Source organism: Ambystoma mexicanum, chromosome 5p, assembly GCF_040938575.1.
Source record: "Ambystoma mexicanum isolate Mex_15411 chromosome 5p, UKY_AmexF1_1, whole genome shotgun sequence".
Lineage (NCBI taxonomy): Eukaryota > Metazoa > Chordata > Amphibia > Caudata > Ambystomatidae > Ambystoma > Ambystoma mexicanum.
This window is the reverse complement of record NC_090930.1, coordinates 147,358,506-147,376,886: the sequence shown is the minus strand read 5'-3', so window position 1 is coordinate 147,376,886 and position 18,381 is coordinate 147,358,506. Positions and strand designations below refer to the sequence as shown.

Sequence of the window (18,381 nt, the reverse complement as noted above, 5' to 3'; positions counted from 1 at the left end):
ACTAACTAAACAAAAATACTATGAGAAGGGGGACAGGGCGGACCAGATCCTAGCCTGGAAGTTGAGGGAGGTCCAGAGGAATAGAAGGGTGAGGGAGGTGAGGGACGCCCAGGGGCTTCTCGGCAATGACTCCCCCCATATCGGTGAGGCTTTCCGCCAATATTACACAGCTCTCTACTCCTCAGAATATGATGGAGATGATGCCCAGATAGACACCTTCCTTGACTCAATACAGATTCCATCCCTCTCAAGAGAAATGGCAGAAGGGATAGAGGGTCCGGTCACAGAGGATGAGGTGGACAAGGTGATCTCTGGGATGAGGGTGGGAACCTCCCCTGGGGAAGATGGCTTCACAGTTTTCTTTTACAAAAAGTTCCGGTCCTCTTTGATCCCATACTTAGTGAGGGTCTTTAACGAAGTGCTGGACGGGGGCATACTCCCCGAGTCTATGATGGGAGCCGTGATAGCAGTCTTGCCCAAGGAGGGGAAGGACCCCTCGGAATGCTCCTCCTATCGGCCCATATCATTGTTAAATGTAGATGTGAAGATCCTGGCCAAGGTGGTGGGGAAAAGGCTGGAAGGCATAATGCCGAAGTTAATTCACGGGGACCAGGTGGGCTTCATAAGCGGGAGGCAGGGCTCGGATAACATCCGCAAGACCCTAGACCTGCTCCACTTTGCCCAATCATCGGAACTTGACGCTTGCGTCCTCTCACTGGACTCGGAGAAGGCCTTCGACCGGGTCGAGTGGCGCTATATGGAGCTTCTCCTTCAAAGAATGGGCTTTGGGACCCACATCATGAGCTGGGTAACTGCACTCTATAGAGCCCCCACAGCGAGGGTACAGGTAAACGGGACACTGTCTGGGTCATTCCCCCTCTCCCGAGGAACAAGGCAGGGGTGTCCACTCTCCCCCCTGATCTATGTCCTCACCATGGAAGCCCTGGCAATTGCGGTCAGAGCGCACCCGAACATTAGGGGAATAAGAAGGGGAGAGATAGAATTCAAGCTTTCCCTGTTTGCGGATGACATTTTAGCCTACCTAGTGGATCCGGGTTCTTCCCCCCCCCCCCCTCCTGGCCCTGGTGTCAGCATTTGGTCGATTCTCGGGCCTAAAAATAAATACTGCAAAATCAGTCCTGCTCCCAATGCGAATAATAGACCCGGTGCTCGACCCCCAGAATAGGTTCCACGGGATCAAGGTGGAGAAGGTCGCTATACGGTACATGGGGGTTCTCCTCCCCAGAGATATGTCGAATCTGGGCTCCGCCAACTACGGTCCCATGATTACAGAGATCACCGCGGACTTGAGGAGATGGGGTAAAATGATTCTCTCGTGGTATGGCCGAATGACGGCCGTCAAAATGAATGTCCTGCCACGACTCCTGTACCTATTCACAGCACTCCCGACCAGGGTCCCGGCACAGAACTTCAAAGACCTACAATCGGGGGTCCGTGACTTCGTGTGGCAAGGCAAAACCCCGAGAACTGGAAGGGCCGTCCTGAGGGGGGATTCGGGCTGCCAGACTTTCACCTCTACTTCTGTGCTGCCCAACTGCGTGTCCTCCTGGAGCACATGAAAGAGGGGCTGAGAACGTACTGGTCCCACCTGGAGGACATGGACGCCCATCCCCACAAAGTCCGCGACCTCCTGTGGACGCCTCGCAGGGAAATACCAGGGCGTTTACGGGCCCACCCGACCCTGGGAGTCCTATGGGACATTTGGAAGGAAGGCCCTCAGACCGCTCACCTCACCACATGGCCGTCTCCAATGTCATCCCTCTGGGGACACCCCATCAACCTGGGAGGAAGAGGGTTCAAACACTCCCAGATCTGGTCAGATAGGGGGATGGAATGGGCGGGGCAGATGTTCAGGGACGGTGAATTCTTACCTTATGAGGAGCTCAGGGAGGCACTGGGTCGTGACTCAATATCTATCTTCGAATACCTTCGCCTGAAGGGCATCCTCTGTGACCCATCTTGGGGCACCAATCTGCGAAGACAGTTGACCCCCTTTGAGAAGCTCCTCGATTTGGCGGCCTCCAGGAAGGGGGCGGTTTCAAGTTTGTACAGGGTCCTAAACACGTACAACCTTCAGGGCAGGAGGAGTTTTCGCTTGTTCTGGGAAGGCCTGGCAGGTGCCGAAATCTCTGAGGATGATTGGGCTAGGATATTTAAAATTGCATTTCACGGAAATCTTTTCACCGCTGACATGGAACATAATTTTAAGATACTGCAGGGATGGCACAGAGACCCCGCAAAATTATCCAAGATGTTCCCGGGAGTGTCACCAAGGTGCCCGAGAGGGTGTGGGGAGACAGGGACCAGAGGCCACATGTGGTGGCACTGTGCGAAGGTTCAAACATATTGGGAGCAAGTGAGGGACTGGATGGAGGAAGTGACTGAGGTCCGCATACCACTTAATCCCCTGACGATGCTGTTGGGCCTCCCCCCAGAGGACACAGAGGTGCACCGATACCCTAGGATGTGGGAAACTATGTTAAGGGCTGGAAGAGTGGCTCTGGCCCAAAAATGGAAACGTCCGGAGGCTCCCTCGAAGGAGGACTGGCTGAAAAAGGTCAAAAATATGTTTTTGATGGACAAATTGACGGCCATGGTAAATGACAAAACTAGCTCATTCCTCACGGACTGGTCGGGTGTCCAGCAATCCTGGGGATGGGATGTGCACTGAACCCAATGAGAGACCCCCCACCCTGGAGATGAAGGGATTGACCCCCTTTTGAAGGTCAACCAAACTTGGGGCCCCAGGACCTGGGGAATGGCAGAAGCCAGCCAACTGATGTAGTGGTTATGCATCGCAACAACTCTATGACAAGGGAGACGGAGGCATCTCCGCGAGTCTCCCAAGATGAATACACTGAACTGGACACGGGGAAGGGGGGGGGGGAATCCAGGGGTGGGGCGGGAGGGTGGGGGGGAAGGAGGGGGGGAGGGAGGGGGATCCACTGTTCTTTTTCCTTGTTTGCTTATTTGTAAAATTTAAAATGCCAATAAAAACGGAAGTTTAAAAAAAAAACATGTTCGATATCAATTGGGATGTGGCGGCCATGATCATGAGTTGTGCTATGCACTATGCCTAAACTCAGGCATAGCTTTTATTTAGGGTTTACCCTGCCACCAGCATGGGTTAGTTATGATCATCGTAGTTTTAGGGAACAGGGAGACATACCTTAAATGCCACCACTGCGCTGTAAAGACTTGAGTGTTGCTGTGGCTGTCGAGTGGGCACCATGTGACCACTGTAACTGTTATGCAACTCAAGAAGAGCAGGCGCTGCGGATCAGGCTACTAAATCAGCAGGTGCCCTATGGTTTTGTCATGGAGATGACGAAAATGGGAATCTGGTTAGCAGATTACCCTTCTGGATGGAATTACCTGTATCATTTTATGTTACAATAAAATGATTAAAAAGCCCATGCTTTGCACCTTTGCTAGATGGAAGTTCTTCACAGACACTAATAGTTTTACACACAAACACACCTGTGTATATGTGTGTGTGTGTGCGTGTGTGTGTGTATACTGACAATCTGCTACCAATTCCAAATGCTTAATAAGAAGGTAATATTGTATTTAAAACCAGAGATCATGTACATAATAAAAGTGGCCAACATTTATTAAAAATAGAGATACATTTACAAAATCAGAAACACATCGTGGACCAAGTTAGCCCAAATAAGGTGTGGGTGGAGATATGAAGCCGGAAATTGTAGTTAACTGACATGCCATTTTTGCCTGCAAAGGTTATTCGATTCTTCAAAGCCCGTGACCATGCTTTGGAAGGTCTAGGTGACGAAAGCATATTCTCTGCCCAAATTAGATGAGAAGAAGGTGCACGCTTTGACTTACTCTGCTAGGTAGCCATTAAGGCAATAAGGTCCATGTCGAATGATCTGGTATACAGGCAGATATCGAACTTTAGAGCATGGTAATCCATCAGTCGGTTTATGCATTTATACAAAGGAAGGACTATGGCCGTAGAGGAAATTGAGACAGAAGTAGGGCTTACCTTATTTTTCCCATCATGAATTACGGTCTCTCGCTTAATGCTCGTGATCATGTTGGTTGAAGGATAATCTGTATGAGAGTTGTTGACACTTATTTCAATTCTCTGGGTTTGATCCTGAATTACACACCTGAAAAAGGGGCATATCATCAGAAACACATCATAACATGGCACTGTGAGAGATACCTGGATGGAAGATTCCTAAGTGCATAAATACATGGATAATAGGATAGAGACTTTCCGAACCTTGTATGTAAATCAGAAGTCTGAACTCTGTACGATATCCACTTTAGAGATAAGCGAACAATGTTCCGGACGAGTAAGGGAGAAATTAAATCTTCATCTACATGTTGTCATTGAGATGCTACAAAAGAAGGGGTCGATCATTTGGGGTTATACGCTCTTCATGTTGTAACTCCAGGGCACACATGATTTGGGCATTGCAATACAGTGCAGATTTTGTACATTAGTATCCATTAGACATTTGTTACAGGAACAGGCAGCTAAGACTGGTCCTAGTCACCTTATAGCTTACATGCCTCCTTCAACTCTCCCTTATCACAGGGTTTACTAGGCTATAGAAAACTGAATGGCATGACCAAGTTCAACTGATACCCTCCAATCTGCCTGTCTACTCGCCTGTAGCTTCCCTGAACAAAGCACTCTGACTTAGCTAAGCATGGCACAAAGCACTTTACCAAAACCTATAATATATAGAGTAATGTATACCCAACTATACATTATATGGATAATAAAAACCACAGAAGAGGCTATATAGTGTGAAGCCTCAGACATCAGCAGAGATTCTGGACAGAGAGAAGAGGCTGAAAGAATCAGGGCAGGAGGACATGTAGAGATGCAGGGACGTCATTTCACCAAAATGCCAGAGGTAGCGGAAGTGACATCACATGACCCTTGACCTCTGATGACATCACAGGACGTGATGTCATTTGACCCCACCCTGAAGTGACATCAACGGAAGTGCTGGAACACGACAGGTTACCCCTTGGCAAAACAGAAAGTGGCATCACATAGCATTGCTTCTAAGTACACTATGAAAGATCTGGTTACAATATCACTGTAACGTGATATACATTTCATACAAGAATGGATCACCATATGTATCGGCAGAAAAAAACATGCTATAATTGCAACTTGCGAAAAGCAAAATACATATTCCGAAATGAATGCTTATTCTGCTCTAAATGCTTATTGGAGGATGTTGTCTGCATTGTGAATTTGAGGTGTTTAAGATGCCACTTTCTGTGACTCACCTCCTGAAGTGTGCCTGAAATAAACCTTTAATGAGTCTAGCAATTATTGTATAGAATTTCAGACAGACACATTATTTGTTGTTCCTACTCGTTCTTATTTAGGGTTGCTGCTTGTGGAACCCCCTGTTTTTTTTTGTTTTAAAAGAAGCCTGAACAAGAAAGTCAGCCCCTCTAGAAACAAAGAGCCACATGGCATTGGCCACAGCCCAGAAGTTTCAATTTGTAAAAAAATGAAAGAAAAAAATAAAAAGTATGTTTTCTTTTTTTTTTTGGGTAGCAAGGGAAACCTCAGGTGCGACCCCTGGTGACCCCTAAATGACATCCCTTTAGAGATGGTAAGGGGCACACAAAAGGTTCTGGTAGAGTCAAGCGCACAGGACAGTGAGTGGTGAGAGGGAAATGATGGTCGATAGACAAGGAGAAGTCTACTGGGGGGCATTGAGTCAAGGGATGTAATGAAGTCAGTCAGAGACATGGGAAGACGGCAGATAATAGATTCGGTGCAGCACAGTTTGGCAACTGTCTGGAAAAATCTGGATACAGCAGAACTGTGCTGCTGTGCGTTATTGGGACTGGACTGAAAAAAACAGAGAATATCACCCCCCTTTTAAAAGGAAAGTTAAATAAACCTGAAGGTGTGAGAACCTATGGAAAGGAAAAAGAAAGGAACTCTCGTGGTCAAGGCGCTGCACTGGCTATCCCTTCAAACAAACATCATGTCCACAACAGCCTGCAACACCTTACACGGCAGTCACAACTAAAACCCCACTGATCCTGGCCGAGAAGCTGACCATCTTCAGAGACCAGCAGATCACCAGAAACCACAGCATGTAAAGGTAGTAAGAGGGACAACACCAGGAATTAGGCCTTTCCCATTAGGTACCCGATCTCTGGAAAGTCACAGCACCTTTACCCCCTGGATGCGTACTGTATTTACAGGGATCTCTGGCTTCCCGGCTAGGTACATGCTTTATAGAACCCAGAGTTGCACAAATCCAAACCATGCTATCAAAAGAAAGTGTGATGACAAGCTCAAAGAATTAGGAAGATAATAGGACTCAGTATGCAACATTGCTCTCTTCATCTGGCAATTAATATCCTGGGGCCCTTGTTAAATGGCCTTGCTTCACTCGGGCCTTTAACTCGGGCTGCAGGGCCATTACCACCCGTACCAGTCCTTGGAACGGGTGCTTCATGCCATATTATGGAACCGCTGTTGTGTGGGTCCTTTCTTTATTTCCCTTTATAATTGTCTGTGCTACCTGATTCTGTACAGTATGCTCAAACATCCTTTCACATTATGGAGTGACCAAAAAGAAAAAAGATATTTAACATGGAGCATGAGAAAAGAATGGAAAAAGGGAGGAAAATGTGTACGTAGCTAGTTGGGTAAAGATGAAAGGAGAAGCGAGTAACCTGAACGAAAGTGTTGTTTTTAAAAGGAGCAAGAAAGGGAGCAAGATGGGCCACTGCAGTGGAAAAGAACATTAAAAAAATGTTGCTGTCTTGGCAAGGTTCTCCCACTTCCCTTTGCTGATGATTCAAAAACGTATTGGGTGATTCTCCAAAAATATACACCTTGATAAAGAATAGTAAGGCCATGAGAACCAGAATTTATGGACAATGTTTTACAGGTGCATTCTGGGATTCATAACATAGGAATTCAGGGAAGCACTCCTGAAGAGGTGTAGACCAAACATGACTACCCGTTCCCCTCTTTTTGATAGAGAGATAAACATGTCACTTAGGGCTCTTGACACTCCACCCCCCTCCCTTCAACACTCCCCCCCACAGTCCAATATTGCAAATATGAGAATAGTCATTCACTTAAACAACTGTATTATCTATACCCAAAACAGAGACAGTGTGAGCCAAGGATGACAAAATCAAGTGATGTCATCTCAACTATGCCATACTGAGCTGTATTAGAGACGAGGCAAATATGCATGTATTACAATGTTACACTGACATTAGGCCAAACTATGTTTACATGTGAAGAATGTTACCCACACTTAATAGACACTAGAAAAACATATCATAAATAATGTACCAGCAAATTGTAATGCTGAAATACATGCAGAAGATAGCTGTGACATAGAAATACGATAGCAAAAGGAGTCCATTCATTTTAAAATGGACACCATGGCATGCATTTCAAATTAATCAGGCAGGGTTGAGAAAGTAGAACAAGTGAGGGTCTGCTCAAAGCAGAGCCACACACACACATTTGGAAGTATTAAATAGAATAGACAGTGTTTTGCAGTGTTGCTCCAAAGATTTTTTTACAAATGTACTTGGCAGCCAAGTAAGAAATAGATATGGGGCGAAGTAGCCAATGGAAACACAACAGAAGGCCTCATGTCATTGACAGAGCTTTGCTACAACCTGCATCATCCCAAAGCTGCTTCTAACCAGCTCGAAGTCGCAACACAAATGTCATCATTCATTTGAAATTGGTAACAGGTTTTATGCTAAACAGCAGAGTATGAGGTAATTTGGTAGAGGAAATAATGATGTCTTTCAGGAAGCATTTGTATCCAATGAGAAAGGACAATGCATTTTACTCATACAAACCTGACCAATCATATTGTAAGATTCATATTGGAACAGAATGGATGTGTGATGCTTTTCTTGCTATACATGTATGGTGGATGTAAAAGAACCTTGAGACTTTCCTTGCCAACTCAAACATCTTCTTGTATGAGAAACCCTCCCGGCCGACTGTAAAGAAATAAAAGCATTTGTTCTTTGCACAATTGCGTGCCTTTTCATGAATGGCTTTATTGAGTTATGGCTAAGAAATGACCTACGTAACTCTTGGCTACTTATGGGCTTGGTAGCACACACAGTCAGGGAATATTACACCCATCTGGAATGAAGCCTGTGATCCTACGTTTACAGGCAGAAGCCTGGAATCAGGCGTATTGACCCACTTAGAGGCCGGGATATCACATGTGATTCTCAAGCGATAGGCAATTGGGAATGCAGTCCTGAAGATATTTTATGTTAATATACTTCTAAAACTCTAACAGGCTTCAAAGCACTATACTCAAGGACATTGCTGCTCCCTATGGAACATGAAAAGAGTATGTTGAGTCACTTTGCTAAGTTCCAAACATCTGATGAAGCATGAGGTAATTTCCACAAAAGGGGGCTGGTGATGTGGGACCAGTGGATTGACTTGAAACATGCTTTATAGCAGTCGTGTGTTAAGGAGACATGGATGACGCCAGTGAATTCTCTTTATCACACTCCAGCCATTTCCTGCAACACTGTCTCTTTTACTTCTCAGCCTGTGACTGAGTCGCCCCCTTTTCCTAGTCTCAGGTCACTCGGTTCCTCCTGCTTCCCTGCCCAGCCATGAATTGGTGTCTCTTCTACTCCCTGTCTAGAATTGCTGTAAATTTGCAACAGGCCCATCCCCTTTACCTAACCTAGCCAGGCCCTGCTACTCTCACTAATCCTGTAGTGCCAAATGCTGGTCGGCACCACCTAGCCAAACCACTCGCGGTGACACCAATACTCAGGGCATTAAGTGTGCCAGATCTAACCGGAGCTGAGCCCTGGAAGTCTTCAAAAACTGATTTTGACCCTGGAATTTGCTGGGGCTCTCTCGATGCAGAATGTTCCTATAAACCCATTTGTGTGCAGTCTTCCACTGCCACCAGGTGGCTAAAACAAGAAGTGCACTTTATTTTGTGTGGTCACAGTTCATTTCAGCAGCACTATAGCTGCTGGACAACTATTCCATGTAGTAGCAGCTGCCCATGGGGGGGAGCCTCTGCTAGCCTTTATGGGAAAGTTGCAACGCTGTGCGGAGATACAGTTTACCTTGTTATCAAGACAAGCAGGGCAGATTTGCATTAAGCAAAATGAGCTAGTAGTAATTCCGAAGACCCTGTACTGCTTTTTGCTTTAAAAATGTAAACATCTGCACTGCTTATTTTGAGAAAATGGTATTCCAACTTGTCTTATAAAAGACTACATAAAAATAAACTATGTTAGAAAGTAAAAATATTTGTTAAACTGAATACGCTAGCTAATTTCCGTAATGCACTGTGTATTTAGTTCTTGGGAGACTACAACTTGTATCATATCATCTATTACAATAAGATGCACAGCTGTTTGAAATGTCTCATGTTTGTTCATGTGAGATGCTGAGCAAGTCCGGACGTTCGGGCTCCCATTGCAGACTGGACGTACACAAGACCACCTTGGACCATACAGAATTACACAAAATAAGCCAACTGCTGCCCCCCACCCAGAAAGATTATGCATTGTTTGAGGCAGGTGACCCTTGTCTAAGCCACTCACTTAGGTTATTCTGAGCACTTAGGACACACCCCTGTTAGAGCATTCCCCCATTCTCATTCTACTTACTGCACAGTCCATACTTGCTATCCCCTCCTGCCCCGGTCCCCTTCCCTCTTCGCTTTGTCACCGAGTCACTCCCTTTTCCTAGCCTCACATTGCCCTGTTCTGAATCCTCCTGCATTTCTTTTCCTTTCTACTCCTGGGATTTGAAAAAAAGAACTTCTCTTATAAACATGCCATGAAGAGGTTTGCAATGCTCTGGGCAAAAGCTGCTCCCAATACTGTGCCCTTTAGATGTAAATGGCACTTGTTGCCAAAGGTAAACATTGTTTTTGCAGAGGGTGAGTTGTAAGAGGATAAATTTAGTGAGAACTTGATGTGGAGTAGTTCTCTGTTCCAAAATGTGTCGTGCTACTTCCGGTACCTATTCCTAGGGCATATCTAGTATGACCTACATGTTGTTTTAGACATGGAATGGATGATTTTCAATTACATTTATGGCATCCTGAGTGCTCTTAAGGAACGCTTTGGGGAAGTGGTGAATAGTTTCAGAAATACATTGATATATGAACCTATAGGCTCTAGGATAGACCAACAGAGTGATACAATCAGTCTTCCTGGGGAATTGTAGGTATTTTTTGAGGATTTTTGGTCATGTGTAAAATCTGGCGCTTGTAAGTGCCTTTAGGAGTCAAAAGGTGTGCTTCAGCTTCGATCGGAAATCCTTGGTCTAACCCATGGAAGCACAATTTCTGTAACTAGAACATGATATCAGTTGTGCAGTTTTTTGCCAAGGGTAAGTAACGGGTGGTATCCACTAACAGAGTGTTTGCCATCTGTTTATATTGAGCCGTGTCCATTATTATTATTCCCATCTCTTGTCGGAAGTTTTGACGACTAGATTTGTATCCTATTGTAATGATGTCAACGCTAGGGTATCATCCTGAGACAGATTGTTTGGAGGAAAGATTTGTTGGTGGAACAAACTTGGTAGTTCTCATAGTATACAGTTTTTAATGGTGATCACTTCTGGAGATATATCCTTGGCACGAGGTATAAGCATGGATTTACCCCAAAAACCTATAACAGAGACCTAATTTTCTACTTGTTTGTAAATAGACTGTTTTTAATCTGATCATGTGGAAATAAATACTGTATTTCAAACTCTGTTTATGGAGGTGTCACTGACTGTGTAGGGATACAAGAGAGCCTGTGTGCTAATACCATTTGTTTACTTTCTGTAAAGGGAGCAAATGACAAATTAAAGATCAGCAGTTCTTATGTGATAAATTCTCCAAGTGCAGAAACTTGCTTCTACTCTGCGGATCGGGTAATGCCCTTGATCGTGTTGCCGGCGACCTTGTTGTTGACCTATAACTGAAAAAGTATGGTAGTCTTTCTCTACAAGGATAGGAGTAGGGTCGTTGGAGCTTCAGCTACTGGTGTCTAAAGAAGTAACGCAATGTTCCTTAATTGATGTTGAAGATTTCTCACTACACAGAAAGGTCATAGCGTTAAAAATGTAATCTGGAGACAAATATGGCTATACTAATTCTTAAGAAAATGAAAAGGATGTCTTTTGTTTTAATTTGTCTGATTTTTTTAAAGATTGAAAATTCTGAAACTCCGCCACAAAATGCCCTACACATTTCAGATCATGCCCCAGTTTGTTTGGAATTCTAAGTGCATTAAAGCCCCAACATTAATACTAACCCCTGTTTATTTCCGATCAGAATATCAGATGATGTTGAGAGAATAATTCACGACTCCCCTTTAATAAAAAAAGTTGTTTTAGAATACATTGTTCTATCATAAATGGACCTGATATGATGCTTTACGAGTCTTTTAAACAACATCACAAATATCGATTGGTAGTTTTTGTCTTTCGATGTGACACGTTCTCCACAATGAGGTACGCAAAAAACAACTGGTAAATTCATAAACTGCACATTTGAAACAAGGTGCTATTGACTACATCTGGCCCTAGCAAGCGCATAGACTATCCATATCTTTGATTTAGTTTCCAAAGAAACAACCATATCTGTTGAATGGCAACTGCAACAGTGTGCCCCCGTGCACACAGACACACCCACACCCACACACACACACACACACAAATCAATGCTCATCCATGACCATCAACATAGTCTCAAAATAGCTTGGGTTGTATGCTACCGTTAAGGCACAATCTGGCATCATGGTCACACTTCTTCCAGGCTGGACATTAATAAATGAACATTTAGTGGAGGGGCAGAACTATCACTGGATATCGTCCAAGGAACACAGGGAAACCTCAGAGCCTTGAATAATGGCCCTGGTGTTCCACTACTCTCTGGCACGTGTGGACATCTGTCTTATGCTTCTCCTTGAGAGCCCCTGGCTTTCGCATTAGGGATCTCGGAGCTGAGCTTAGGCGATAAGGGCTGAGGGCAAGGTGGACGTTTTGCGGGTCAGTGATCACCGGTAGACGGAACAATCAGCGGGGTCGAGCGTGCAACGACGAGGCACCTCCCCACAGGGCGCCCTGATTGCAGACGTCCAAAACAAAGGAAATCAAGTTCCTGCCAGAAAAAATACTCCATTGACCTGCAAATTGCAAGAGCCTGTTTCCAGCATATTATATCATTAGGTCCTTTGCAATGCACACAGGCCTTCTAATTGGCTACTCCTCCCTAGGGAAGAGGGAGTGACCTGTGAATGGCAAGTGCGGTTCATGGAGATGGTCACATTCTTTGAACAAGCAGATATTCAAATCAGAAATGTATCATTCATGAAAATATATCTGAAACCCAAAATATTTCAAAATGTGTGTTTTCTGTCTTGCATTCCTTTCTATATAACAAGGGACGCGCTAGTCGCGAAACGCCTTATGCTGGCGAACATTTGCTTTGAATTCTATGGGAACGCCATGTGCTGATGGCTTTGAACCTGCTTTGATGCAGCAATAAAGGGCTTTGCTGATATCACGTGGGCTCCGATTCCTGGTTCTAATCACCGGCTCTTCATAGAGTGCAACTCACCCTTCTGTTGTGTGAGCAGCAGTTTTTGAACATATATGGATAAACATATATATATATATATATATATATATAATATATTACACTCATACTGACACACACACACACTCCACTCTTTAAAATTGGAAGCAGGGCCATTTATTAAAATAATAAAATAAAGTTGTGCAAACTAAATTGACTCATTTACCCATGCCTGCCTCTGTGACATATGGCGAGTGAGATAGCTATTGTATGTATCCTGACCTAAAAGAGCCCAGTTGAAACTGTTCTAATTACTCAGTTGGTCCTTGTGAGCACACCCCAAATGTCAGTGCCCCAACAGCCAAATAACAGCAACGCACCCTGGATAATAGGGACAATTAGCAGTGTTCTGATTTTTCTTTAAACATGTTTTTGGGGACTCTTACTGACAGTTTTGTTTTTTAATGTGATGTAATTTTATTTTTGTACTTTTTAAAAACTGTATTTGGTTTTTATAACACGCCTACTTACACTAGAATTGCTTCAAGGTACACAGTTAAGGAAACGCTGTATGCAGACTTGTGCACCCATTCCTAAAGCTATCCCCTCACACCAGAAGGTTAGCACATGGGTCCTGGGTCAGGAAGCTTGGAAGAAGGTCCATCCCGGCGCTCTATGTCCATAATGCAGGAGATCGTATAAATTGACACCTATGTCGCTGGCTCTTTTTTGTTGTTGCATTGTATGTTAATTTATTTGCTTTGTAAAATGCTCCCAGGCCATCTTTCGGCCACTTTGGTGTGCTACTGTCAGGCCACATAACTGGCACATTCATGTGGCAAAGTGTTGGTGTTTCAGGAATCAGGGGTGGTTTGCTGGAGGGCATCTACAATTGGAAGGGACACTGGGATATTTCATCATTGACGATACAACGTTTGGGTCAGTAAGCACTGTAGTAGTTATGCATAAGGATACAACGTTCGGGTCAGTAAGCACTGTAGTAGTTATGCATAAGAATACAGAGTTTGGGTCAGTAAGCACTGTAGTAGTTATGCATAAGGATACAACGTTCGGGTCAGTAAGCACTGTAGTAGTTATGCATAAGGATACAGCGTTCTGGTCAGAAAGCACTGTAGTAGTTATGCATAAGGATACAGCGTTTGGGTCAGAAAGCACTGCAGTAGTTTTGCATAAGGATACAGCGTTCGGGTCAGTAAGCACTGTAGTAGTTATGCACAAGGATACTGCGTTCGGTTCAGTATGCACTGTAGTAGTTATGCATAAGGATACAGCGTTTGGGTCAGTAAGCACTGTAGTAGTTATGCATAAGGACACTGCGTTCGGTTCAGTAAGCACTGTAGTAGTTATGCATAAGGATACAGCGTTCGGGTCAGTAAGCACTGTAGTAGTTATGCATAAGGATACAGCATTCGGGTCAGTAAGCACTGTAGAAGTTATGCATAAGGATACTGCATTCGGTTCAGTAAGCACTGTAGTAGTTATGCATAAGGATACAGCGTTTGGGTCAGTAAGCACTGTAGTAGTTATGCATAAGGATACAGCGTTTGGGTCAGTAAGCATTGTAATACTTATGCATAAGGATACAGACCTCGTTCCCTAACAGGGCCCTTTCCTTAGCTGGCAGGCGGGGCTCCCACTAAAGCTCAATGATGGGAACCAACCACAGGTCATTTTCAAAGTTGATCTTGTTCTGACGGGCTTGGGGATTTATCAGGAGGATAGCTCAGGGGCAACGTGCTCGTCTTGAAAACAAGATGACAAGGGGCACCACAGATTGGAGCACCACAGGTTCGATCACTGGGCCTGCCCTTAGAAACCTCTGGGTATTAAGTGTGTTATAAATAACCTATCATATCATATCAAGAGGCCACAATTATTATCTTCCAGAAAACGGTAACCAAAGTACCCCGGTCGACATTGAACAGTAAGTGAAGTAACCCCGACCGACATTGAATTAAGGAAGCATTGTGAGATAAGCAAATATTTTGTTTTATTGGGGAAAAAAAAGGTTCAGGTGTACAAATTAACATGGCAAGGACCAATGCTTAGGAGACGGTGCTTCGATTACCACTTTGACATGTATGTCTTTGCTTGATTTGCAAATCACAGCAAGGCCAGCCCTCTGGACCAACTCATGCAGTACACAAGGGGTGCCAACCACAGCATTCGGATCTGGTTTATCGGGTGGTCGAAAGTGCCACTAGCTTTCTAAAAGAGAAAAACGACCTGGTATGGCAGGCATCCAGCCATTCCATCTTTCTTCACATCCCCACTGCTTAAGCCACCACGAACTGTTTCCACTGTAACCAGGAACCACCTGCCCATGTGTAACTCTCTCTGTAGCTCTTAACCATTGTGTTGGCCCTCATTGTCATCTGCTGTACGCCCCTCGCAACTAAGTAACCCTACTGTAACAGCGCCACGATGCCCAAGGGCCGCTTTGTGCGCTTTATAAATGTAAATAAATCAAATAAATAAAATTAAAAAAAACGGCCAAAGGCACAGCAGACAAGTCGTAAAATGACTAACCGTGGATTGCCACCGTGGTTGCCACCATGGAAAACCATCCTGGCATCCTGCCAGCAATTATACAGCAAAGCGCCAACTTCAGCTTTCCTTTAGGTGAAGCTGAATTCATCACAAGCAGCCAGTGCCCCGGGGTGACATTTGTTAATAGGGCGTAAGTGACTGGGCATAAGAGCATTTCATTGCAAAAAGGTGACCCGGACCGTCGTTACAGGGACAATTGTTAGAATCACTGGGAGAGCCCTACCATGAGAGACAAGAAGGACTGTGATGGAGTTTTGTGAGAGTGCAGTCAAGGGGAGTGCAGTTTGGGGGGGTGAGTCGGGGGCAGGAATGCGGGAAGGGATTGTTGCAGTGGATCTCCAGTGTCCGTGACATGTGGTGGGAAACTTTTAGCGTCCCTGGCAAATGCGATTTTACAAAATGGCTGACAATGTATGCTTGTGGCGAAGCAATCAACCTTCTGCTTCAAGGGCACGCCAGAGACTAAAGAAATGGCAACAGAGCCCAGAGAGAACTCATTAAAATATGCGTCTGTTTCACTATTATGGAAAGAGGTAGGAACATAGTTTGCCCTTTGCTCAACAGAAGTATGCTGGCAAAATAACCATGATCAAATTGCGATCACAAATGGGATGTGTTCCAACATGCTGGGCCAGAGAGGGAGACAGACTCTGTCCTAGCCTTCTCTGTGTTCCAGCGGTATTTCAAGCGGTGGTCTGGCTTCTGGGGGAGTGTGTGTGTGAGTTAGTACGTTTGGCAGCAAGGCAGGCAGGCGTTCAGGCGGTGGGTTCCTTGATTGTGATACAGGCAATGTTAAAGCGACTCCGGGCATGAATGGGTGGTCAGTGTAGGTCATGCTATGTGGGGGTGATGCGATAACATTTTTGGGAAGAGGCTATCGGGAGTGCTCCCACCTGATCGATAACCTTGAGAGAGACCTGGTGTATTGCAAGGAGTCAAGCGAGGAGGGTGTTTCCCACATCAACGTGTGCAGTCACGAGGGACTGTACCCTGGTACTGAAGTCCCATGGGTGGAGAAAGGGCTGCAACTTGCGGAGCATGGTAAAGTGATACCAAGGACTCTGAGCCCTTTTTAGTTTGAGGTACTCGGTGGCACAGCCACCTATAAGCCGAAACTATTGCAGTACAGAGAGGGAGAAATGGCATCTGAGGTGGGACAGAAAGCTTGAAGGTGCTGTTTGGTTATTTGCCTATGTTCATGCTAATCCTATGGCCATTCCCACCCAGTTCTTGTCCCTGCCCACCCAAAACACCTTCTCATGGGAACTCGTTCAGCTCCCTTTATCCAAGCCTTACCGTCAAGCGCTGTACTCAAGTGCCTACCAGTTTCTTTTTTTCAAAAGTCTTCTGAGAGCTAATGACTTAATTGTATCTGCATACACACTACTGGTGTAATAAATATTTCTAAACCAGGTCTGCCTTCAGCCACTCGATTTATAAGCACTGCGTGTCCCTCACTGAAGTCCTGGTAAAAACAACCATCGGCAAAGCCAACTGTTTTGTCAATTGTTTTTATTAACAACATTGGAAAAAACCAAAACACCATTGATTTTAATTTGGCACAAGCCCAAGCCCTCTTACTCCCCTCACCATCTTCCGCTCCTCATTGCATATCTCCACACAGTCACAGTTTGATTTTAAACTCGTGCCTGTGGACATTGTCAGACGCTTTCTGAACAGTTTGAAGCCAAACAACGACAACTGTTTTGTCTTTCCTGCATGTGCAGTGAAACATTACGCTGCAGAGGTCATACCTTTCATGGCCAATTTTATAAATCATTCTCACAAAGAGTAGTTCCTTCAAAACAGAAACTTGCCACTCCTCTCTTTAAAAAAAAAAAAAACTCCCTGCCCAGGAAAGATGTTAAAAATTGTGACTACACAACTCCAGGATTATGGAGAGAAACATCTCCTCCTGGACACCTTTCAGTCCGGCTTTCGAACAAAGCATGGAATGGAAATGGGCGTTGTCGGCAGCATGGGCCCACCTTATTGACTGGTCCCTCGTGCTAACGCTAGATCTTTCAGCGGTTTTGGACACAGTGGATCTGAAGAAACTGCTTTCCCATTTAAAATCAGTTAGAGAGGTCTTAGAGAAAGCCATGGCATGGTTTAACTCATTCCTGATTGATCGGTCTCAAAGAATTACGTGTGACGAGTACATTTCTGACACCCCACCTCTTAGATGCGGTGTCCCTCAGGGATCGGCACTTTCACCACTTCTCTTTAATTTGTATTTGAAGCCTTTGTTTGATATCTTCAGGAAGTTTAACCCTAACTTCCGATCATATGCCGATGTTAATTTCAGAGAATACAACAGTGTCTGACTGAAGGTAATATGTGGATGTTTTATAATTGTTTGCAACTGAATGCAAAGAAAACTGGAGGGGCCGAGTTTTGACCGAACCACTTATTTAAAGCTATCCCCAAACTTCCCAAATCTCTGTATTTCTTGGGAGCATCTCTGGCTTTTGCACCCAAACTCAAGAAGCCTGGGTGTATTTGGCAAGACAATCTTGGCAGTGACTGCCTGGTCATGGGCAAAGTTCTGTCCGTTATTCATGCCGTTTGCGGGTTGCCCTTCTGTTTATACCGTCTAAAGATCATGCTATGGTGGTCGACACACTTGTTAATTCTCCTCTGCACTATGGTAATAGCTTAATTGCAGGCTGCCCAGAAAAAAATCTATCCAGAGTGCACAGAACGCCACAGTTCGGCTTGTGTTTAAAGTGTCCAAAAGAACTCACATCTCAGCCTTGCGCAAGTCCCTACATTGGCTTCCAGTGCAGGAAAGGATCCACTTCAAGATCCTGTGCCTGGTTTTCAGATGAATGTGCAGAGGAGCAGGGGGTTGCATTTTCCCTAGCTGCCACCCCCTCACTGACGTCATATTGGAACAGCAGGAGAAGAGCTCTATGTGGAACCCCATGTGTTGTCCCCATACCTCATTGAGTGTATGAGAGATGATATGCACTCAGGCAACCATCCTGAATGCACCTTTGCACTGAAAGAGAGGAAGGATGCCAGCACACACCATTGGACATCATGAAACGATGAGTGAAATATGATGAGGCCAAAATGAAGTCTTGAAGAAGATATATGAGGACATACTGAAACAATATGAAAATACTTAAAAGTGACGATGTAACCGAAGCAATAAGAGAAACATGTACAAAATTATAAAGTAATCATGTCTGCAAAAGAAGATAAAGTAACTTGC

At 44.7% G+C, this 18,381-nt stretch overlaps 1 protein-coding gene across 3 annotated transcripts in view; it reads right to left on the bottom strand.

Moving 5' to 3' along the window:
• LOC138480803 (vascular endothelial growth factor receptor kdr-like) overlaps window positions 1–18,381 on the bottom strand; it is a 1,018,894-nt gene that overhangs the window by 572,325 nt on the left and 428,188 nt on the right. For all 3 annotated transcript variants that reach the window (XM_069612549.1, XM_069612547.1, XM_069612548.1), the window contains exon 11: window positions 4,028–4,154. In XM_069612549.1, coding sequence (XP_069468650.1) covers window positions 4,028–4,154 — 127 coding nt within the window. The remainder of the gene's footprint in view (window positions 1–4,027; window positions 4,155–18,381) is intronic.